The 25,087-nt window shown below is 46.4% G+C and overlaps 1 protein-coding gene across 9 annotated transcripts in view; it reads right to left on the reverse strand.

The window, feature by feature from the left end:
- Window positions 1-25,087, reverse strand: part of CIT (citron rho-interacting serine/threonine kinase) — a 167,163-nt gene that overhangs the window by 79,568 nt on the left and 62,508 nt on the right. For 8 of the 9 annotated variants that reach the window (XM_057746195.1, XM_057746194.1, XM_057746192.1 and 5 more), the window contains 4 exons: window positions 23,004-23,187; window positions 5,475-5,580; window positions 4,424-4,567; window positions 3,081-3,200 (listed from right to left, as the gene is read on the reverse strand). In XM_057746195.1, the coding sequence (XP_057602178.1) occupies window positions 3,081-3,200; window positions 4,424-4,567; window positions 5,475-5,580; window positions 23,004-23,187 (554 nt within the window). Of the gene's footprint in view, window positions 1-3,080; window positions 3,201-4,423; window positions 4,568-5,474; window positions 5,581-23,003; window positions 23,188-24,111; window positions 24,213-25,087 lie in introns of those variants that run through there. The other variant, XM_057746197.1, reaches the window with a different exon arrangement.

The raw sequence follows: 25,087 nt of genomic DNA on the forward strand, positions 1-25,087 counted from the left end.
GGCTGTGTCATGACTTACTATGACTCTCACAGCTCTGGGCACTGTGCCTTCCCGGACCCCTTCCTCCATTCAAAAAAAAAATTATACATACATATATATATATTAAAAATTCTACTTTACAACTGTATTTATATAACAACATTATCTATGAAAAGTTTCTTTCACCTAAAACTCAACTATTTTTCTTCTGATTTTAAAATTTTAAAAGATCCAAAGTACCATCGGCCTTGCCCACAGGCACAAACACCAAACTGTGGAGGACGCAGAGAGGTGGGAGGCAGTCTTGGCCATCTTTCATCCTTGAGCTCCCTTGTCTGACTTAAACTTACGCTGGCGAAAAGCGAACGTAATTTCTGTGTTTTGTCACGAGCAAGGACAGAGAGCTGCTCCAGAGCCCCCACCCCCACCCCCTCCCCCCCCGAGCTATCAACGCCCAGGGCGGAGGAAGGCAAGAAGCAGACAACGTCTCCGCCAGCAACCTGAGCTCCGGGGGCACCCGGCCTGCTACGGGCATCAAGCAGAATTCCACCTCATTTATGGAGCCACTGTTATTCTGCTGGATACTTCAAGGAAATCCTAGAAACCCAACAGCTGACCAAATCCTTGCTTCAGGAAAAATCCGAGGGAAGATAATCAGGTCCGTTTCCAAGGACGGCTGGGAGAGAGCTGTCCGTGTCTCAGCACGGGCTGAACTGTGGGTCAGAGTTGAACGGGATCAGAACGGGGACCCGTGGACAGCTTTTGGGTCCTGCCTCAAGTCATTCTGCAGAATGGAGCTTCAGAATTTTGTGGGAAGGAAGACAAGGTCCTATTCAAACGGAAATCCTGAAACCCAGATGCCTTCTGTGTTACCCAAACTTCTGTCTCCCTTCCCGGGGTGGGGTGGGGGGTGAGGGGGCAGAATCGGCCATTGCTAGTGATGGAGCGTGAATCTAACCATCATGTGAAACACTTAGGTGCTTTTATTTTTATTTTATTCATTTATTTATTTTTTCTTTTAAATTTTAGGCCACACCTTGTGGCATGCGGGATCTTAGTTCCCCAACCAGGGACTGAACCCATGCCCCCTGCAGTTGGGCGTGCAGAGTTCTAACCACTGGACTGCCAGGGAATTCCCTAGGTGTTTTTATATTAAACCAAATCCAAGTACTTCATTGGGGGTAGCTAAATAGAAACAACATATTTAAAATAAATAAATAAACAGCGGTACAGAAATGGGCTTTGAGAGGAAGGGTGCAGAATAAATGGCAAATCTGGGAGGAATCGATGGGCTACAAACCAAACACTAGGAGTTTGCTGAAAGTAATAAATGTTTCTTCCTGGATTGCAAACATCCTGCTCTCACCAAACTCACTGAGTCATTTTAATAAATCCTTCTTCCTACGAGAAGTAACATCTGAGATGAAGACGTTTTCTTCCCCCCAGATGGAACGCTTAGCAGAGTCATTAAATCTAAAACGCCACATGGACGCCAGCTGTGGTATGAATCACAAAGGACACGTCTTTGAACTCAACCACCAGCATATACCTTTTCAAAATGTCCTGGTAATTCTGTTTCTATGGAATTGCACGGACACCAGCTGCTCCCTCTGGTGGCCAAGCACAGCTTTCATTTCCCCAGGATGCCACCAAAAGCAAATTTCCAACCACACTGAACTGATGTGAGAAAAAGAATCCTACCTCTTGAAACTTTTAGGATGAAAAACTGTGTTGATAAAAGAGGCAAAGAGTCAACTGTCAAAGCGGATTTTTTCAAACTGTAGGTGTGACCTTCAAAATCTCTAAGTTAGTATTGTTGTTCAGAAGCCTGACAACCAGTTTGCACCACTTCCTATGCCCATTTATTGAGAACGCTTTTATCAAGCAGGAGGATATAACCAATGATTTACAAAATATTAAGGTGATAATGAGATGATGCCAACAAAACATCCAAAACAGTCATTCTTTCTCTAAAGAACAGCTAATGAATCAAATTATTTGCAGGAGTTTTTTTTTTTTTTGCATTAGTACCACCCAGATGGCGAAGTGTGCGCTACCCAGAGACAAAAATGTTCATTTCCATCACTGTTTCCATTTGATTTTCTGAAGTGAATGAGAGTTGCCTGGCAGCTGATAATTCAGCTCTCCAATTGCTCACCGCACTCTCTTCATTAAAGCTTCTATTTACAGTTTCTTCAAAGGACAAAAAAAAAAATCCATGCTAAAAAGGAAACAATGAAGTAAAATAAAAATGAACCATCTAGAAAGAGAACCCTTTTAGAAAGGGAGGGGAAAAAAAGAGAGAGAGTAGGCTTTTTAAAGGTCTGAATTCTCTTTTCTGAACGTACAGGGGAGGGGCTTTCTGCAGTCAGATTTGCCGTGTTCATTCTGATTCGGCCTGAACTGCTCAGACTCCTCTCCCAGGATATGTCGTGAGATAATGTAAAACTATGAATTATCCTGGCTTCTCTCAAAATCTTAAAGTGCATCTGAAAAGCTATGAAAACATTAGCTTGTTTTTTTTTTTTTTAATGGTCTAAAGCAGAGGTTCGCAAACTCTTGCGGTGAAAAGCTAGATAGAAAACAACTGCAGCTTTGCAGGCCATGTGGTCTCTGTCACAGCTACTCACCTCTGCCATTGTGGCATGACTGGCAGCCACGGGCAGTACCTAAATGAGTGGGCGTGGCTGTGTTCCAATAAAACTTTACTGATAAACACTGAAATTTGAATTCCATGTGAAATAGTCTTCTTTTGAATTTTTTTCCCCAACCATTTAAAAATGCAAAAACCATTCTTAGCTTGTGGTCACGGAAAACAGGTGGTTGGCCAGATTCGCCGCCACAGGCTGCAGTTAGCCCACCCCTGCTCTAAACCTACACCTTCAAGTGAAAAGAGGAGCCATCACGGGGCCCAGACTTCAAAAGGAGCTAGAACAAGGACTCTGCCATTTACATAAATCACAGGGAATCTAAAGAGTTCCAAATGACCCACATACCTCTCTCTCCTCACCGCCCCTCTTCCCTCTCTCTGTCCCTCATACACTCCTCTCCTGAAATGAGAGGTCCGAGTTGGTGCCCTGCTCCCAGGCAGGGAGTCATACCTGCTCTTTGATTTCTTGGAGCTTCCTGCTCTGCTCTCTGATATCGTGGAGAAGCTGCAGTGCTTTGTCGTCCTCCTGGGACACCTCCATCCGTGCTTGCTCCAAACTTCGCTTTAAGCTCTGCGGAAAGCAAAAATTTTAATAGGGATGCCCCGTGGATCCTGCTCTGTTTGAAAAGATTCATTAAGGGAGCTGCAGGCTGCTTCGCAGACACCAAGACGGTTTCGGGTGACGGACCAAAGTCGACGACTTCCGGTGGGTCGCTGATTCCAGGTTTCATCCTGTAAAACCCCTTGGGTTCAAGAAACATCATTTCAAACCTTGTGACCTTATGGATCCAGCCTGAAATTGCATCCACCTGTCTCCTACCTGCCCTAGCAGATACTTACTTGTACATTCAGGACTAAAAACTAATGAGATCCCTTAGCCATGAAACCACCATTGGGATGGCAACAAAGTCTTTTCTGAAATATTAGTTATTCGAGGACTGTCAAGTATATATCCCCTTTCAAAGTAGCAATGACTTCATTCTCTGCCCAGGTGTCATTTAAGACTCCAAGCAATCTATTTCCACCTCCTGGCTTACATTTCCTGGACACCTTTCATCCATAAGGTTCCCTCAGTGCTTCAGTGGCACTGAAATATATATCTGAAATACACAGCTGAATAACTTCACCCACCACTGAAAGGCAGCCAAATCTGGAATGGAAACATAGCAGTTATTCTTCATCAGCCACGTTCTATAGATTTCCTCTCCCTTGTGAAAAAAACACTTGAAAAATGTGTGATTCAACTTGTTAACACCGTACATTAAAAAACACCTGAATGAAAATTTTTAACGAGACAATGGAGAAGACAGTCCACTCTTGTGAAGGAAAGGAAAAAAAAAAAGGTCACATGGTAAAAAAATGACAGAGGTTCTGGGTTTTAAAGGCTGAGATTTCTTGTTTCTACGCTGGTTCTAAGCAATGGAAAATTGATTTGGGACAGGTTCAAAATACATTTTCTTGCACTTATTTGGGAGCTTGGTTCCTGAGGCTGATTGTGCTGGACGCGAGGTAGACCAGAGAGGTTGGGATGGGAGATGTTGAGACCCTCTGCAACGCCGTCTACGCCCGTCTCAGGCTCCCACCTGGACTTTCTGAGCCTGACCTCATGCCTCCGGGCCCTCGCATCTGGCTCACGCTGCTCTGCACAACACAGGTCTCGCTCGCGCGTCCTCCCTGTCTCTACTCTCTGCCCCTGGCTGTGACGTGCCTCATGATGCTGTCATGAAACAGGATGAGACACACACGACAGGAAGTGCCACCTCCGAGGGAAGGGGGCTTTGGGGGGAGGCTCACACTGCATTCTGTGATGTAGGTAGCAAGGTCCTGCTCCAGGAGGGATCTCTGAGTCTCAGAGGCCTTCAGCTCCACCTCCTTCTGACTAAGCACAGCCTCCACCTCTGACACTCTCCGATGTAACCGGGTCATTTCCTGTTCCATCTGAAATAAACACAGCGACACGTTAAAAGGGCCCGTGGGGGGTTCGTTAGGAGCAATCGCATCTCAAGCCACCTCCGAAACCACCTGGTGGTCCCGGGGGGCGCTACCTCGCAAAAAGGTTGGGATGGAAATACCATGGTTTCTTCGCCTGGGAGCGCACAGGTCTTCGTAAGGACAGTCACCAATGCTAAGTCACTCCTCTCATGCAAGGCTGGGTTCACACTCGATCACTTCTCTAACCCAGTGAGCGAGGAAGCCACAATCATCATTTTTTTCACCTGTTTGCTTTTTTGGGGGTCGGTTTGGTTTGTTTGTTTTTTTTTTTTGCAGACGTCAGTTTAATTTTATCCCAAATCCATCTTCATCCCCCCCATCTCCTTGCAAAGATCTAGAGGACAAATCCAGGACAGGGCAAGGAGATATGGATTCGTCTGCACTCTTAGGAGTCCCAGGCAAGAAGTGACTCTTGTGAGCTTCCAGAGAGCCGCCCCTGGGCAGGAACAGCGAGCGTTAATTGCCGTTGAGCGTAACCAGCACAGTGGCCGCAGTTACACAAGCAGGAGTTTTTAAAGACTAGGAAGAGAGACTTCGCATCGCTCAAAGCAGATGGGATGCATCTCGGCCACAGGTGAGGACCCGCGCCACCTGCTGGAAGACGCAGACATCTGGCTGGGTCATGCTGAGGCACCGGCCGCTTTACATCCAGGGCCTCCTCTGGTTAAGATTTAAAGGATTTACGGCAGCGTCAAGGCCCGATTTCATCTCCCTCTGAGCTGCCGGAGGCACGACTTCGGCACGGGAAGGATCAGGTGGCTCGGCGCCAGCGGCGGCCCCGGGCGGATCCCTTGGCATATATTGACGGGAGGCTCCTGCAGCAAGGAGTGAGGCCGGCTGCGGAAATAAATACCTTGTGACACTTGTCCTGGGAGTCTTGCAGCTCTTTGCTTTTGATGAGAAGTTTCTTTTCCATGGAGCTAGTCTTGGCAGGGGAGTCCAGACTTGACACAACAGACCTGGGTGGAAGAAAACCAATGTCAAGGTGGCGGGCAGGTGGGCCTGAAGAGCTGTATTCAGAAACTGCAGCAGGGTTTGGGATAAGCAGGTGCAAGCTATTATGTACAGAATGGAGAAACAACAAGGTCCTACTGTAGAGCACAGGGAACTATATTCCATGTCCTGTGATGAACCATAATGGAAAAGAGTATGAAAAAATGTATATATGTATAACTGAGTCCCTTTCCTATACAGCAGAAATTAACACAACATTTTAAGTCAACTCTACTTCAATAAAATATATTTAAAAAAAGAAAAAAGAAACGGAAACTGTGGCAAAGACGCCACAACTACTGAGCCCTGGCACTCTGGAGCCCATGCGCCGCAACAAAGCTCCCGCGTGCCGCAACTGAGACCCAACACAGCCAAATAAGTATATAAGTAAATATTTTTTAAAAAAGAAAGAAACAGTGGGACTCAGGGGGCTGAATTTGCTCCGTGCTATTATTCACATTAGAACAAATGTTGATTTTTTTCAGAAATGGGCAATGGGTACTGAAATCCAGAAATAAACCTTTTTTTTTAAATCTCACTTTGGGCTAAAAATTTTAACCAAATTCTGTTCCTCTCACTGACCTATTTTCTACCTAAATCTAGTCAAAACACACACAAACACACTTTTTTTTCTTTTTCTTTTTAACCTGAGATGAAATGGGTTGCTTGGCATGGTCTTGAGCTGCCTTTGCTATTTCCTTTATTCTTGATGTTTATTCTGGGGGGTGGGCTAGAGAGGAAGACCCAGACCACGCAAGGAGGTAGGGACGACCCACAGACAGGGTCCCCGGTCCTTCAGTCATCAGGAGTCACCCACATTGACACGTGTCAGGGATGACAAGAGGGGTTTCAGCCCTCTGGGCCCGAGCACAGAACCAGCACCCTTGGAGAAGAACGATGACATGGGTGCGTGGTGATAGGACGGGAGATGGCCCTCAAAACTTGATGACACACAGCAGGCAGGTCCAGAGGGCTGTAAAGTGCGCTCCTGTGGCTACAAAGCTCACTGCTTATTCACCAAAAAAAGAAAAAAAAAAAGCATTTCTAGGTCACCTGTTAACGGGGCCCAGACCTGGGGAGCTGTGCGGACCACACCCGCCAGCAGACGATGCGCCCGCCCCTCCACGCCACGTGGGGTCCACCTGCCTCATTCTGCTATTTTGATGCTTGACGAACGTTCACTGTTTAGAAGTTCTAAGTACGGCAATTAAGGGCTCTTCAGAATAAAGGTGCTACAGAAATTTTTTTTTTTAAGAATAAACATTACATCTAAAAAAGAAAGAAAGAAAGAAAGAAAGCTATGGTAAGTCTGCTGTGACTAAACCCAGCGTGTAGCAACAATCCCATAAACTGTAATGGGGCTGGAGGATGAGGAGAGAAGGGGGAAAGGTCACTGCAGCTTTCTACAAGGTCCCTGGTCTTCGGCTAGGCTACACAGTAGAATCACCTGAAGAGCTTTTTAAAACGTACCAATGTCAGGAAGTGGAAACACTTTGTGTGACATTATGATGGTGGAGACATGTTATTATACAATTGTCCGAACTCAAGGAATGTACACCACCAAGAGTGGAGCCTAAAGTAAACAGGGAGATTCACTGATCGTAACAAAGGTACCCCTTGGCAGGGGATGTTGATAATGGGGGAGTCTGTGCATGTATGGGGGTGGGCGGGGTGGTCTATGGGAAATCTCTGTACCTCTTGCTACTATTGCTGTGAGCCTAAAACTGTTCTAAAAAATATAAAGTTTAAAAAACAAAAACAAAAACTGATATCCAAGGGCCCAGGGACCAGTTAAATCAGAGACAGACCGGGAGTAGAGCCCGGGCAACACCGTTTTTATTAAGCTCCCAGGTGATTCTAATGTATCGACAGGCTGGAGAACCATGATGCTAATTAGAACAAAGCGTGTGTGATTTAAGGTCCAGGCATTTAAAGTTCGCGGTATGACCACCCCCAGCATTTGGTTCCGGGTGGCACTTTGGCCAGGCCATTTGTTACCGGTACCTTTCCGTTACTCTTTGAGTGCAAACACAATTTGGGAGTTAATTATGATGAGCTAGGAATTTCAAGAAAACGTACCGGTTTAAGGCAATGATTAAAGACCATTCCTACCCCCTCAATTTTAGGAAGTCAACTAACATAGACCATTTCCATGAATTTCTACAAAAGAAATATACGAGAGACAAGTATGGCTCAACTTCACATACTTGTGTTCTATTTATTTTTCATGTAGACACTTAGGCCAATTCAGTCACAAGTGTCAATATAAGTAAGCTCTCAAATAGTACTTCCTGAATAAACAGGTTCCCCCCCAAGAAGTATTACGGGATATTATCACAATTTCTTTTTTCTAGGATTTTCATTAGCTGTCCTTCTAACTTTCAAAGCAAGAGCAAATTACTGCTGACATCCCTACTATTCTAGAATTGACCACAACGTAAATCATAGATTGAGAGGTTTGATCCAAAGCTGGCCTCAGAGCCACCAGACTATTACCAAATACAGCCCTGACCTCTTCAAGTAGCAACTCTGCTGGTCTAAAATCATCCTGAAAAGTACCATTTCATCAACAGTGGTAATATTTAAAGAGCCGATGCTATTACTTGAAGAAAAGGAAAGTACAAAAAAACCTTGTGACTGGTTGTAACTCTACAGCAATGAGTGATAGGCACAAAACTGCTGTAAAGAAACTATTTCTATTGACCCTGAAATGGGACAGAGTCTACCTGCTAACTTAAAAAGAGTTGCCAGAATTCTCCTTTGTTCTCAAAATTCTCAAACTTCAACCAGATATGGGCATACCTTGTTTTTTTGTGTGTTTTGCTTTATTAAACTTCACAGATATTGGGATTTTTATACGTGGAAAGTTTATGGCAACCCTATGTCAAGCAAGTCTATTGGCACCATTTTTCCAATAGCATTGGCTCACTTCCTGTCTCTGTGTCGCATTTTGGTAATTCTCACAATACTTCAAACTTTTTCATTATTATTATACAGTAAGTCCCTTACATACTAATGAGTTCCGTTCCGAGAATGCATGCGTAAGTCCAATTTGTTTGTAAGTTCAACAAAGTTAGCCTAGGTACACAATTGACACAATCATCTACATAGTACTGCACTGTAATGTTTATAATACTTTTCACACAAATAATCCATAAAAAACAAACACACAAAATAAAGAAAACCTTTTTAATCTTACAGTACAGAACCTTGAAAAATACAGCAGTACCAGCTACATCACCACTGCTTTTACGCTTGCTTCCAGACATCCTGGGCTTGAAATAAGATACTGTACTACTGAACTCTATACAGCACTGTACAGTAAAGTACACAAAAGCACAACCACTTGTAGAGGATGCACGCATGTGACAAGGTACGCCAGGCATGTGAAATAACTTACGTGATTGGACATGCAAATGCACGTTTGCATCTTTGAAAGTTCGCACCTTGAAGGTTCGTATGTACAAGACTTACTGTATTTGTCATGATCTGTGATCGGTGATCTTTGATGTTACTATTGTAATTGTTTTGAGGTGCCACAAACTGCACCCACCTAAGACGGTGAACTTAGTAAATGCTGTGGGTGTTCTGACTGCTCCCCCTACCGGCCATTCCCCACCTCTCTCCCTCCCCTGGGGCCTCCTTATTCCCTGAGTCACAACAATACTGAAATTAGGTCAGTTAATAACCCTACAATGGCCTCCAAGTGGTCAAGTAAAAGGAAGCGTCACAGGTCTCTCACTTTAAATCAAAAGCTAGAAACGATTAAGCTCAGTGAGGAAGGAACATCAAAAGCCAAGATAGGCCGAAAGCTAGGCTTCTTCTTCGGCCAGTTAGCCAAGTTGTGAATGCAAAGGAAAAGTTCTTGAAGGAAATTAAAAGTGCTCTTCCAGTGAACACACAAATGATGAGAAAGCAAAACAGCCTTATTGCTGACATGAAGAAAGTTTTAATGGTCTGGATAGACAATTAAACCAGCCATAGCATTCCCTTAAGCCCAAGCCTCACCCTGAGCAAAGCCCTAACTCTCTTCAATTCTGTGATGCCTGAGAAAGGTGAGAAAGCTGCAGAAGGAAAGTTTGAAGCTAAGAGAGGGTGGTTCATGAGGCTTAAGGAGAGAAGCTGTGTCTCTATAACATAAAAGTACAAGGTGAAGAAGCAAGTGCTGATGTAGAAACTGCAGCAAGTTATCCAGAAAATCCAGCTAAAATAATTAACTAAACAACAGATTTTCAATGTAGACAAAACAGCCTTATATTGGAAGAAAATGCCATCTAGGACTTTCATAGCTCAAGAGGAGAAGTCAATGCCTGGGTTCAAAGGACGGGCTGACTCTCTTGTTAGGGGCTAAAGCAGCTGGTGACTTTAAGTTGAAGCCAATGCTCATTTCCCATTCCAAAACTCCTAGGGTGCTTAAGAATTATGCTCAGTCTACTCTGCCTGTGCTCTATAAATGGAACAGCAAAGCCTGGATGACAGCACATCTGTTTATAACATGGTTTAAGATAGTGGTTTTCCGTATCTATTCTACAGATAGTGATTCCTCGGATGGATCTGGGCAAAGTGACTTGAAAACCTTCTGGAAAGGATTCACCATTCTAGATGCCATTAAGGACATTTGTGACTCATGGGAAGAGGTCAAAATATCAAAATGAACAGGAGTTTGGAAGAAGTTGATTCCAACCCTCATGGATGACACTGAGGGGTTCAAGACTTCAGTGGAGGAAGGAACTGCAAATGTGGTGGAAACAGCAAGAGAACTAGAATTAGAAGTGGAGCCTGAAGAGGTGACTGAATTGCTGGAATCTCATGACAAAACTTTAACAGATGAGGAGCTGCTTCTTACGGATGAGAAAAGAGAGTGATTTCTTGAGGTGGAATCTACTCCTGGTGAGGATGCTGTGAAGACTGTTGAAATGACAACACAGCCTTTACAGTGTTACATAAACTTAGTTGATAAAGCAGCGGCAGGGCTTCAGAGGATTAACGCCAATTTTGGAAGAAGTTCTACTGTGGGTAAAATGCTATCAAACAGCACTGCATGCTACAGAGAAATCGCTTGTGAAAGGAAGAGTCCGTCAATGCAGCAAACTTCACGGTCGTCTTATTTTAAGAAATGGCCACAGCCACCCCAACCTTCAGCAACCATGACCCTGATCAGTCAACAGCCATCCGTGTGGAGGCAAGACCCTGCACCAGCAAGAAGATTACAGCTCACTGAAGTTTCAGACAATGGTTAGCATTTTTTTAGCAATAAAGTATTTTTTAATTAAGGAATGTACATTGTATTAGACTTAATGCTATTGCACACCTAACAGACTATGGTAGAGAACAGACATAACTTTTATATGCACTGGGAAACCAAAAAATTTGTGTGACTTGTTTTATTGCAGTATTCACCTTATTGCAGTGAATACTGCAACATCTCCAAGGTATGCCTCTATTTTTTGACCGCCTTCTACAGGTGAGTGTAAGATAGACAGACAGACAGATAGACAGACAGAAAGAAAGAAAAAAAAAAAGAAAAAAATATATGTATACATCCATTATACAGAGGGGAGAATATAAAAGCCCTGTGATCCCATGAGAGGTACGTGTAGACCAGTGGTTCTCGCCCAGGGGCAATTTTGCCTCCCACAGAACACGTGGCAATGTCTGGAGACTTTTTTTGATTTTCACAACTGGAGCTGGGAGTGTTATTGACATCTACTGGGTAGGAGCCAGAAATGCTGCTTAGCAGCTCTACATCCACAGGACAACCCCCACAAAAAGAATTATTCAGCCCAACGCGTCAATAGCACCAAGGTGCAAAACTCTGCTGTGGAGGCTATCAAGGAAGTCACAATTCCTGTCCTCAAAGAAGCAGCAACGTAGGAGAGAGAATTAATGCCACCACCTTTGTCATCAATAATAGCGCCCGTTTACTGAGCACTACACGTCAAGGCACTGTGCTTGGTACTTTGGGGGTGACTTCATTGAATCCTCCCAACAATCCTCTAAAAAGGGTATTAGTATCCTGTGGCACTAAGGCTAAGGAAGAGCTTACCCTATGGCCTCTACATTCTCCTACCAACCACATCACGATGACTGGGGTGCAGGTGAGGTGCGGGAGGGCTGGGTTTTGGTTTGAAGTTGGGCTCTGTACCCAACAAGTCATGGGAATCCCAACTCTGCTACTTCTTGGCTGGACAGCCTTGGACAAACCCAAGAAAAGAAACCCAAGAAAACTGCCGCAGGGACTCAGAGGAGCGAAGTTAAAGACGACGGGAAAATGGACCATGCAATGGTAGGTAACTTCTACCCATGACTAGCTGCTTGCGGTGCTGGGAGGGTGACTCCGAGTCCGGGACAGACTGGGTACCCAAGAACATCCATACACCATGTCAGTCCACAGCCATCCCCCAGAAATAGCTCAACTCACGCACGAGAGCAACTCTTCCTCCATCACTTGGTGGCTCGGGGAAATAGGGAACAGTACAGATTTTAGAGGCCCAGGCTGGTTCATGCACTGGGCTCGATCAGATGCAGTACAATAAGGATGCTAATAAAAGAACATGCAGCCTGCCCACACATTGCTTGCCTGACTCCTCCTGGCTGCATCTCTGATGCACAGCCAGTTGTCCCCATGGAGAGAAAAGGCACTTGTGAGCAGCGGGTGCATGCAGCCACCCACCCACACACAGCAGTGCTGTCTCTTCAAGCACGAAGCCAAGTTTGGGTCTTTCCTTTTTTTAAAATTTTTTTCCAGCTTCTATTTTCTAGAAAAATTTATTCTGAAATCAACATCTCTTCCCAATATACACATCTGGCTTTATAATTATAGAGGCCCAGAGAGTACTAACAGAGGTAATGGTATATGACACAGAGAAGGTCGGGCTTGGTCGTTACTGCTGCAGCAGTAAGAACGTTTTCTTAAAATGCGTTCCATGTGACCTAAAAACTGCTTTTACATGTAACCTCAACATTTAAGGAAAAAATGACAAAATGCAGTTTTTTCTCGAGGTCTATAAATAACTCCCATGACTCAAAAAAATTTTTCCTTAAATAAAGCTATCAATAGAATACTTCATATCAAAAGAGAATACAATCTGTATTTCCAACCTAAAAGAAAGATATACGCGTTGAGTTCTCTCTCATCTCTAAGGTAATAATTAAGATCATGCTTAAGTATCAAGCCATCCAATTATTTCCTTACAAATAGGACCCCAACCAAGCCTGCAAGACATGCCTCCACACCACAGATCACATCGATTACAAATCACAGATATTCTTGAGATAACCAAGAATGGATACTGGAGGCTAAAACGAGGGAATGGAAATTAGCTCAGCTGAGGGCTCTACCTTAATTGTGGCCAACGGCACTAAAAATACATGCAAGCACAAGATGTAACATGGTGCAAAAAATAAAACACTCATCAGCATTCTGTTCCAAAAATGTATTGGCTTTTAAGATTGAGCACTCTGAAATTTATGAACTAACTTCATAAGCCCATTTAAAAATACACACTGGTGTCCATCATGAACGCTTGGAAAAACAGTAGTCCCCCCGATCCACGGTTTCACTTTCCATGGTTTCAGCTGCCTGTGGTCAACTGTGGTCCAAAAATATTAAATGGAAAATTCTAGAAATAAACAATTTCAACTGAGCACCGATCTGAGCAGTGTGATGAAATCTTGCACCGCCCCGCTCCGTCCTGCCTGGGGCGTGATTCACCCCTTTATCCAGCCTATCCATGCTGTACAAGCTGTATACGCTACCGGCTAGCCAACTCAGTTATCAGAGCAACTGTCGAAACACTGCAGCGCTTGTGTTCAAGTAAACCTTATTATACTTAATAACAGCCCCAAAGCCCAGGAGTAGTGACGAGGCAACTCTGATAACCTCTTACTGCACCTAATTTATAAATTAAAATTTATCATAGGTATGTATGTGTAGGGAAAAAAGTACATAGAGAGGGTTCGGTACTATATGCTGTTTCAAGCATCTATTGGGGGTCTTGGAACGTGTCCCCAGCAGGTAAGGAGGGAACTACTACTCCCAAAATACCACTCTCCGGAAAAGCGTTCGAATCTAGCTAGCTTTGGGGCACTCCCTTGCTAACCCACACACACACCACATACACGCGCACGCACACACACAGAGCAGTGGTCTCCAGCTGAAACAGAGCGTATGCTCTGGAATGACTCATGATCGCTTCTCAGCCTTTTGACAAAGATCAAGTGTGGAATGACTCAAGAATCATTTATTAAAACTCACATTATTAATAAAAGTATAGTTACATGGTCTCTAACATGGTCCCCACCTCTAAGCCAGCGCCTGGCTCCGTAGGTTACTTTCACTGGCATCCCGCCACATCTTCCCTGGATGGCTGCAGTAACCTATTTCCCTGAAGCCAGTTCTTGTCACCCTGCTGTCCACCACCCAATGATCAGAGGGTCCCTCTGTACCACGAGAACCAGACCCTCCACATCCCCACTCAAAATCCTGCAAAGCCTTCCTGCCCATGGCAAATAGAGCAAAGTCCAAAAGCAAAGGCCCCGCCTACCTCTTCTTGGGCCACATTCCCCACACAACCCAAAGCTCTGGCTACTGCAACATGCGTTCTCTTCACTGCACACACACGGGCTAGTCCCAGACTCGGAGACTAAAGTGCTGGTTCCCAGCCATTCCCCACCCAGGTTCTGATGTCTTCAGGGCACTTGCCACCATCTGAAAAATTTCTTACCTGTGAACTTACTTATCCTCTGTCTGCCTGCACAGAATGTTAGCTTCTCCAGGGCAAGGACCTTATCTGTCTTGCTCAGTCATGCCACAAGGCCTAGAACTACATATCTGTTGAATGAACAGATGAATAAATGATGTGTCAAGCAATTTTTTGCCCCGAGCAGTCTCAGTTTAAAGGTCACAGTGGAACAAAGAAATCCAAAATAAGAAGTGAGTTGAATCAATGCTGCCCTGAGAAAGCTCTCTGGCCCTTGCACGGAAGATGCCCAGCACTGGTTCTGGACAACACTGTCACGATGACACACTCGCTGTCCCATCCAGAGAACGCTCCAGCACTGGAGGGCGGTGGGAGTGCGTGACCTCCAGGCTGGCCACAGCACACATGTGCCTCCCCCAGCACCGCGTTCCAGACCCCACAGAACGAGGTCCTACCAGGAGCCTGCAGTGTGTTTTACAGAAGGTCTAACCACCACCACATCATGGACTCCATTCTGAGTAAAAAATTGGATGGAGGTATTAGGACATCTGTCAGGCACCCCATGTGGAGTCTGATTCTCTCAATGGGCAGGAACCAGCAAGATGTCTTTATAAAGAGAAGCAGGGAAGAAAAGAGAGTTAAAAGCACCCCTGGGCCGATCTTCACCCCTAAATAACAACAAACATGAAACGCACACTCACTCTGCTCCCGGCACTCACGCTACACGCCCTGCGTGACCCCACAACAAACCCAGCAGATAAGCACGAACCCCCACTTTATACGTAAGGGACGTGATGCTGAGAGGCTAAATGCCTTGCTCGCACAGCGAGTGACGGGGGGGAGCCTAGACTTCAACCCACATCTACCTGGTCCCAAGGCTCACAACGAGTGTGCAACAGTCCGTCCCCCAAAACAAAGAATGTTTATATCAGCTCTAAAGCGAAAAGCTGGAGAAGCTGGCCACCCTCTGCCACACGCATGGTGAGTGAACTTAAGAAGGAACCCAGCAAAACGTGGCGTTAGTGGCAGAAAGTTGTTTAAGGACACTAATACCTTCATCTTTTTTTTGTGGGTAATCAACAGTGGCAAAGTTGATGAGAAATAAAATTATTTTCTGTACTTTCTGTATTTTTTGAGTATACATATAATCATATTAAAAAAAATAAATAACCCAAGCTTCTTGATCAGTTTCCTTATCTGTAAAGCAATGGGTTACTGCTGGGATTAAATGAGAATGTTTGTCAAGCCCTTAACATAGTGTCTGGTACAGTGAATTCTCAGTGAAGTCAGCTCTTTCACCGTCATCATCAGGCTAGTCCAGGAACCTACACAATCTAGCAGAGTCAGGACTGTTAGAGGCAGGGCAGTGTGGTGGTCCAGCCTATGGGTCTAAGTCTCAGATCTGTTACTACCTGCAAAACCTCAGGAAAGTAACTTAACCTCGCTGAGCTTCGGTGTCCTCCTCTGTAAAATGAGGGTAATACCAGCTACCTCACACAGCTATGGTGAGGACGTGAGGACTTAACGAGACAACGCACATGAAGAGGCATTTAGCACAGTCCTGGGCACACAGGAAGTACCCAACAGATGACAGCTTCTGTGAGCAGCTGTACAAACTGCAGGAGAACTGAAATAATCCCTGGCCACTTCTAATTCAATTCGACAAATGTTCATTGAAGGCCTGCCAGAGGCAAGGCCCCGTTGCATGCAAAGGGTGAAAGACCCTGTCCCTGACCTCGATGAGCACTGAGCAGCTGGGCCAGGCATAGGGCACAAGGAGGAGGGGTGAGTGAAAAGGCAGGCTGGGGTCTTGGCACACCAGGCTTGAATACCAAGCTCAGGAGTGGTCATTAATTCTGTGCACATCATGATGCTACTGAAGGTCTGAGCAAGAGAATGACATCATCCAACATGTGCTTTGGGAGAATTCCACCCTCTGTAGAGAATGGATTAGACTGGGGGAAACCAGAGGCAGATGAATCAGTCAGCAGACTACTGCACCAGTCCAAGCAAAACTCAATGAGGGGTGGCAGTGAGGACAGAAAACCGAGCATAAACGTAATAGACGTGGCTTAGAAAACTTAGCAACTGATGAGGTGGTGGGGGAGATGAAAAATAGTTCAAGGTGACTCCGTTTTCTTGCCTAAAAAGGTAGAGAAAGCGGTAGTTTCTTAAATGAAATGAGGAAAACAGAAATTGCCACCGAGTGGCTTACTGAGTGAGCAAGTGGGTCTGTGCTGGGAACAGGGATGGAGAGACACTGGTAAGATATCCCGGTGATGAAGAGAGCACGATGGGAGGAAGGCCGTGGGAACAGTCAAGGGGCTGAATGAGATCACCCAGAGCAGGCTAAGAAGACAGTGAAGGTGGAGCTTCAGGGGATGGCGCAACATCTCGAGGGCCTGAAACAGCCACGGAAGGGGGAGCACGGCAGTCATAGAGGAAGGAGGGAAAATCAAGTTTCTGTAACATGTAAGAGAAGAAAGGAGGGGGAAAAAAAGGAGAAGAAAGGAGAAAGTTTCAAGACACGTGTGGCAACTAATGGTGTCACATGGCAGGGTGGAAACCACTAAACGCAGTGGCTGGGGAGAATCTGTGGCTTCTGAGACAGTGATTTCCATAGAGGTGGAGGGGTTGGAAAAGAGGCATTGAGGGCAGGCTATTCCTTCAGGAAGTCCGTCAGAGAAAGGAAGGTGAGAGAGGTCAGGAGACACAAGACAAGTAAAACAGAGAGAACCAAGAGAAATTCACTTAAGGCAAGGGACACCTGCCAAACTGGTGCCGAGATTGGGAACATACAGCATCATTTAGTCAATTACTATCTTCTTAAGGGATCCGAGGCGACCGTGCAAACCAGCATGCGTAGGCCAGCAAAGAAACGCGTTCGACAGACCTTCTGGAACCTCATCTTCGGGACTGGGCTGGGATCGTCTGGATTAGATTTCCTAAAGGTATCTTTAAGACAAATGAGAAGGCGGCAGAATGGTCCTGCCAGGCCTGCGAGGCAAGCACGCACAGTCTAAATAGAGAAGAGAATAAGGCAAGAAGAACAAGATGTGCTTGACTAAGAGAGGGAAGAAATTGAGAGAGAGGAGAAAACCCAACAGAATACAACGGAGGCGAGGGTTAAGCACCTGGTCGGGATGACCGTGGCGTGGAGACAGCATGGCGCGCTCGGGGGCAGTGTCCACGGGCAGGAGCTGGGGAAGGTTTTGTAGCTGATTTGGGAGGTGCAGACGATGCAAACCTTCGTGAACCAGAGCAGATTCTGCTACTGTTCAATCAAAACACGGGGGAGGCTGTTTGCCGTGGGCATCTGGAGGCAGTGCACGCAATGACAGACAGCCTTGAGCCGGAGGTGGAAAGGAACAGAGTTTTTAAGGGAAGATCCCCATCCCCCCACCCCCCACCATGTATTTCAGTAAAAAGTAAGTAGGACTGATTGGAGAGTTCAGCGCGTCTTCTGCTGGAATAAGCCCTCCCAAGGATGGACGGCGGGAGGCAGTGAAGTACAAAACGTAGATGTGAACACACACGGATCACAGATTCATCAACAAATTGTGAGCTGCGGCCATAAAAAATGATTTGGATCGATTCAACCAATGCTTATTGAGCGGCTTGCCTATGACTGGCCCGAAGGGAGGGCAGAGGGCAAGGTCAACGCAGTCCCCTGTTCTCACCAAGCTTACACTCAAGAAAGTGAGAACTCTCAGGGAGAAAGTGTGTATGCACGTGTTCATGTACACACACACACACACACCCCCACCAGGTGAGAGCCTCTAGACGAAAAGAGGGAGACGTCATAAACATCCAAGAGCCACACAGCCTACCTACTCAATAAACTCGCAGAGATTGAAAACAAAGCCCAGCCTTTCCACTGCTGGTCAGCTCTCACCCCACCCTGCCCCATCCCCACTGCTCAGTCACTGCCCACAGTGGGCCTCTGCTTCTGACAAGCACATGAATCTGGGGACCCCAGGCAAGGGGCCCCATTTCTCTTGCCTGCGGCATTTACTTGGCAGCCTAGCACAGTGGCTAAGAGACCCTGGAGCCACCCTGCCTGGGTTCAAGTCCCTGCTGAGCCACCCGGAGCAGCGTGACCTTGGGCAAGTTGCTTAATCTCTTCCCACGCCTGTTTCCTCATGTAAAATGGAAATGACAACGGTATCTTCCTTGGGGGCTGCTGTGCAGCTCGAGTGAGTTAACCTATGTAAAGTGATTGGAACAGAGCCTGGCACAGAGTTGGTACCCTGCGAGGATGAGCTGCTCTTATCTCCCTGCGCACCTGAAATCCCCTCTACGTGCCTTTCCACTCATCCAAATCCACTGTCTGTTAAGAAGCTGAGGCAAATATTCTATCTTCCATTAGTCTACTTACAAGCTCAGTTCCAACACAGCTATTTTCTGAGGGTCCATTAATGTCCTGCTCTCCAGGAAAACCAGGATGAATAAGACACAGCTCTGTCTTTGAGATCACAGCCGACATGGGGAAACGGATACTCCAACCATTGGATTACCTGTTAAGTGGCCCCCATGTTGGATTTCTTGCCTTACTCTCCTGACTCTCCTAAAGCACTTGATATCCAACACTTGCACAATATTCTGCAGCCAGGGTGTCTGCTTTGTGTCCCGTGAAGTATTTCACACATATATGCTCTGATTTGTTCAACTGGATGGGAAGGAACCCATTCTGGGACTGGGCCTTCGAATTCAGCCCCCCAGTCCACTCCACCCCAACAACCACCTTTAACCTGCAGGAATCTGGAGGCTGCCTATGACCTTGTGGTGGATCAGGATGTTCAAGCATCTCTAGCAGAAAGTTCCCTGAGCCTGGGAAGCTGGGTCTCTGGTCTAGCATAACGTTGGACTATTTAATTATTGCTGAGTTCTTTCCATATCTTCTTCACATATATAGAAGGATACCATGCACACAGAGACTAGCATAGTAGTAATAACAAAAATAATTAACAGTGGACATTCAGTGCAACTTTTCCATGTGCCAGGGACTAGACCAAGTGCTTTACATATAATCCTCCCAACAGCCCTAAGAGGCAGGTATCATTATCACCTCGCTTTGCAGTTGAGGAAACTGACATGCAAAGAGGCCCCAGCAGAACAAGGAAGAGGCGCCTGGAACTGGTTCTCCGAAAATCTGGAAAGGCATTGGTGGAAGCCATTTTTCACTCTTTCACAGTGTTTGGATGGCTGGTTCCAAGAATAAATTTTCAGATCCACCCAAAAGGAAAGGAAAAAGCCCTGAGTCAAAAGAGAAAGCCCCTATCCTAAAAATAGCCTATTCAGACACTGTCATCCCACAGATTCCAGTCTCATCGAGATCCCATTGGTCCTCTAAGATTTCCAACTTCTCCAAAAGCATAAAACCAGCATGTGTAAGAACTAACAGAAAATATTAAACCAACTGGCTTTTTTCCTTCTAGAGTTTATACTGAAGGTTTGCAGAAATGCACTGCTTCTAGGAAGGAGAGGGACTAAAAAAAAAAACAACGTACCCCATGCTGACAGAAGAGGGAGGAGAGCTGCGATCCATTATATTTTTAAACCTTTAACACACTGATTTCTGTTACTACCCCACCACTGTAAAATTCAAGCCAACAGTCTCAGAGGAACACCCAGGCATTCGGAGCTTGGGGGTTTGGTTTGGATTATTGTTGGTTGAAAAGAAAGAGGCACCAGATACACAGTCTCCAGCACTAACTTTGCCATCACCCCACCCCAAAGACAACCAAAACTAGTTCTGTAGGATCTCTCCCGTGCCCTCCAGCTCAAGCTGCAAGGAACTCCCACTACACCTCAGACACAGAATGCTGAGATCAAGATTCTTGTTAAATCTAAAATGATGCACTCAGTGGATGGCTTAAAAATAGTCTGGGGTCCCAAAAAAGGATCCTCAAAAGTGATAAGCAAACGCAACAATTAAAGAATTCACACTCCCAGAATCCCTGTGAGAATTCCTCTTTCATTCAGCTCCATCTCTGAACATTTCATTCCTTTCCCTGGTAACAGATATGGGGTCAATTTTTCCCAACGCAGTACAGCAGCATCTGCAATTTCCTCAGTGGTGTGAAGAGTGAGTAACAACACAGGTAATCAATGTGTGTAAATAAAAACCTGTGATGCGGAAACGGGGAGGAGAGAAGTAGAAACTCAGAAATACCAGGTCCCTGGTGGCGATGGAGGCGTCCCCAGAAAATGCGCCCCCACCCCCACCTCCAAATGAATCTTGTAACTACATGCTGACAAAACTGCAGGGGCTTCTAAGTAGTTTCATCACTGCATCTTCTCTGCTGAATTTATAAATAATGATGATCCATTACGTTCAGGGTCACCTACATCCAACAGGTGGGGTGAATTTCTAAAATGATGTTGTAGGTTTCACCCATAGGGCTGTCCCTGGCACAATAAACAAATTCAACATCATTAAGATATAAGAAAAAAAGGAAATCCTTCTGATTCCAATCCCAAATTGCCACGGAAAGGGCAAAGAAAGCCGAAGACAGGAACACTTCGGTTCCGTCTTTCAGATCAGAAATACATGGTTTTGTTTGCATGGACTTTTTTATTTTTTTCTTTTTTATGGGAATCTTATTAAGCATTCTGTTGGGGCACGAACAGAAGCTCATTTTATGCTCCAGAGATATATTGTGAACTACCAAAGGTGAAATAGCGTATCTCCAAATACAGTGAGCATTATAAACACAATCTAGGGGAAAAGGGTCATGAGTAAATTAAATCAACAAATATTTATCAAGTGCCTGGGCCTGAATACTCGGATGCCCCTGTCGGGGAGCTCCCTTAACTGGGCTTTCTGTGAGAAGCAAAAAGATGCAATTACAGTCTTCCTGAAAAATAAAGCAATTAATCACACACTGCTTCAGATTAATTGCAATGTCTGAGAGCCCCCACATCATTCTGCCTTCGCCCCTGAAATCTAATTCCCTCAAGTCCTTCCTGGTTTTGCAGATCACTAAAGAGCACCCCGGGCAAGCTTTCATTCTGACCCAGCTAGCCCACTGCTAACCAGAACTAGAACTCTCCCCGCACCTCCATCCAGTCCGATGGGTGACCTTCAGTGTGCTGTGTGTGTCAAGGTTAAGCTGCCCACTGACCATGCATCCTTTAACGTCGGGCCTCCAAACTGCTCCGCTCTTCAACGCCGGTCAAATCCATCTGACGGCACCTTCAACAGCTAGTGAGTTATCTGCCTCTTCCCCTGTTATCCAGATTGCTTTGGGGTTGCAGAGCAAATTAGCCAGAGAGGAAGAGCCAACACTACCGAAATCCAACACCCAGTTTTAATCCCAGCCCCCAGGGAGGGAGGAAAGAAGGGTCACTTCGGTCTCTTGCAACACAGACAGCTCTCAAATTCTATCACAGCCCACAACCCTACCTCCCCATCAAGTGCCCAGTTCCCCCCAGTTGTATGAAATCTTTTCAGGAACAGTACTGTCAAAACAGCACCATTGGGGGGACACCATCCAGGAACCCACATGACATCCCTTCAAATCGGCATCGGAGCTACAAGCACAACAAACTGGGAATAAATGCTGCCAAGAGAAAACCAAATTCTGCTTGTTTTCTAAGTGGGCAGCCACTGATCACCCAACAGTACCCCAAGAGCCTCCAAGCGAGGGAGCTGGGGCGTCGGTGGGGGGGATAACACAGCCGGTCCAAGACCTTCCCAGGGAGCTCAGACCTCTGAACGCAGAATGTCATCGGATCAGGAGAAGGAAGCAAGACGCTGAGCTCTGACATCCACAGAGGCGACTGCATTTTAGAGAAATTCCAGGAGGCTGGAAGCCAGGGACCCCCTCCCCCCACCACGTCCCAAGTGCTGCACTAATGCATTTTTTCATTACCTTTTTCAAGAATGGAGAAAGAGTGATCGTGTCAAGAGGTTTACAGTGATATTTATACTTCCATTTTCTAGTCTCCTGGTTGGTTTGTTTTTTCCCTTGTGAAGCCCAGTTTCTGTGAATCAATGACTCGGCTACATCACACTCCCTCCCAGTGGCTCACGGCAAACGGGGCTCTCTCTGGCCGCCAGTGCTCTGCCGGCTCAGAGGCTCAGCTGCCAGATCTCAGATCTTGCAGCAGACTTTGAGCCGAGCTGAGTACCATCTCTCCGTTAGAGCTCTGGTACAGCCACTTGCAGCTCAGCTAACCCCATCGGGAAACCTTTAGCTGGTGCGAAACGGATTTGAGGATTCTTCCAATACTGCCAGGATAGCAACCTCCATCCACCCACCTGAGAGACAGAGGGATACACAGATGGATAAATAGATAGACAGCTCATCTTAACCCTGCACATTTCTCCCTTCACCGAGGATCCACACTGCTAGGCATCTCCCACTGTCTCCTCCCCTCTAAAGAAGACCAAAGACTGAAAAACTAGCCCAAAGTACCCAATTGACAATTATGATGCTAAGGACAGGAAGAGGCACCTTAAAAACAGCAAAAATGAGAATATGAACGGTCTACCCCACCAAAGCCCCACCAGGTAAACTGCTTTCCAAATGCAGGCTGATTAACAGCTTCCCTCCACTGCACTCCCCCCACCCTGACGCCACCGCCACCACCACTGCCACCGCCACAGCCACCACCACCACCTTTGGGCTCTATGCCTTGCTTCAATGCAGGTCCCTTAGAAAAGTCAAAATTTCACTTACTCAGATCTACCAAGAATTCCCAGTGCCTTGCTGTACGAAAACCCCACAAACGGCAGTTCTTCGCCGGAGAAACCTGAGGGGTTCAGCTGGCACGGAGAGGATGAAACCCACGAATTCTTCTCTGGTTCATCAAAATTGGAGGTGTCATCATCAGACTTGAGGGTGGGAACGAAGGGGGGAGGAGCTGGTTAAAGAAAAACAAGGAGAAGGGGTGGGGGGGGAGAGAAAAATTCAGACGGATTCAACACTGTTGCGGAGAAGAAAATCCTCTCACTCCTTCAGCATTCCCGGCGGCGGCACTGCAGCGCCTGCCTTCAATCTAGCTCACACACAGGCAGCCCCAGCCTCTGCTCGGCTCCTACAGCAACAAGAGATTAACCCCTCCCCTGCCAACATGGCCACCAGCCTGCAGACAGGCTGCCTGCCCAGCTGGGGTGCACTGAAGGGTAAACTCAAACAGGTCACTTGGGAGAGCGAGAAAGCTCTTGGGAAATTCGTCTGAGCAAGCCACTCATTCCTGCTATTTCCAGGACGCTGCTATGGAGTATCAGCTGGCTGGTGCCGGCGTGCCAGAGGACCTGAGCCTGCTCATTTCCTCTCCCAGACAGGTCCAGTTTATTAATACTTCGTGCTAATCGTTGGGATACGGTGGAATTTCGACATTTTGTGGATTAACCCGAGTGAGGGGAAGGAGCAGGAGGGGGGGCTTGGGAGGCATGTAACTCGTGTGAGGGCAGCACTGCAGTCTAGCCCATTCATATCCGGATGAGTATACTCCAAGCTCTCAGGAACCACTTTTTTTTTTCTCTTTTAGTTCATTATCCCTCCTTCCTAGCTCGACCGTGCCCCCCTGAATCCGCCGCAGTTTAAGCAGCATAATGAAACGCCAGCCAGTTAAAGTTCTTCCCTGCGCGCTGATGGTGTGGATGGACAGCTGCGTCCTACCTCGTTAAGGCATGACTCCCGGCTAGGGACGTCTTATATCTTCTCCGCTTCCTGCGGACCTACTAAGCTCTCTCGGTCAGGGAGTTGGACACGCGTCCATCAGTCACCAGGAGGCCGCCCACTGTGGTGGGCTCCCGGGGGTGTAGCCGGCCAGAAGCGTTACCATGGCTGCGGGCTGAGGCGTCTGTGGCGGGCGGGCCGGGCATCACTTCCCCCGCAGTGCAGGTTTCATTGCTGCCCGCTCTCGTGCGAACGTGCTCTGGCGGTAACCCCACCTGGCCGCCTGCGTGGCAGGGGCCAGTGCTGATCTGAGCGACAGAGCAGCATGAGTCACGGCCAGAGCTCTCGAGAGCGCCCCCTAGGACAGTTGTCGCGGTCCTTCCCAGCCCAGGCTTCCTTTTTAACTCCTTGTTTCCTGGACAAAAGCTGTGCGCCAGATAGGAGCAGCAGTCTGTTTTCCGCTTGCAGACGCCAAAGAATCTGGCTGTTTCCAAAGTTCCCCAATGACAACAACAACATGGGAAGCAGCAGGCAGCGTCAGGAAGGAGATGGAGTGGTGAAAGGATGTGGAGCGGGGAAGAGATGAAGCCAGAATGAGGAGGGCTGGCAGCTCCCGGGAAATGCAAAAAAAGAACATTCTCAGAGCTTCAGGTGCATCGAGATGTGGCAGGAGACTGAAAAATGTAAAAGGTGCACGTCCCGAAAATTATTTAACACCTCCAAGCTCTCAAGAGAATTTAAACCTTCCCTGTTAGTATCAGAATCTACTTGCTTAATACTTTAAAAACCAGTTGATGGAAAGAAAAATCATATTGAATGCTCCAGCCCACTTCCCATGCATACTTTCCATCAACATGGGCTTAAATCCAATCAGCTTTCAATTACCCAATACTCTTTTTTAAAGCAAAAAAAACCCCACTTTTTAATGTAAATTATATTTCATAAGGGTAAAAAAGAGACGTTTCCCAACCCAAAATAAGGCAACTCAGATACAGACTGAGGAAATGCATGGGGAGAGAACTGCAGATGATATTAATATGGAAGCATCACAGTTGGTGGCACATACTTTGACTCAGTGGGTTCAAATCCCAGCTCTGCCACTTATCAGCACCACGACCTTGGGAAAGTTCCTTAACCTC

The sequence above is a fragment of the Hippopotamus amphibius genome, chromosome 8 (assembly GCF_030028045.1).
Source record: "Hippopotamus amphibius kiboko isolate mHipAmp2 chromosome 8, mHipAmp2.hap2, whole genome shotgun sequence".
NCBI lineage: Eukaryota > Metazoa > Chordata > Mammalia > Artiodactyla > Hippopotamidae > Hippopotamus > Hippopotamus amphibius.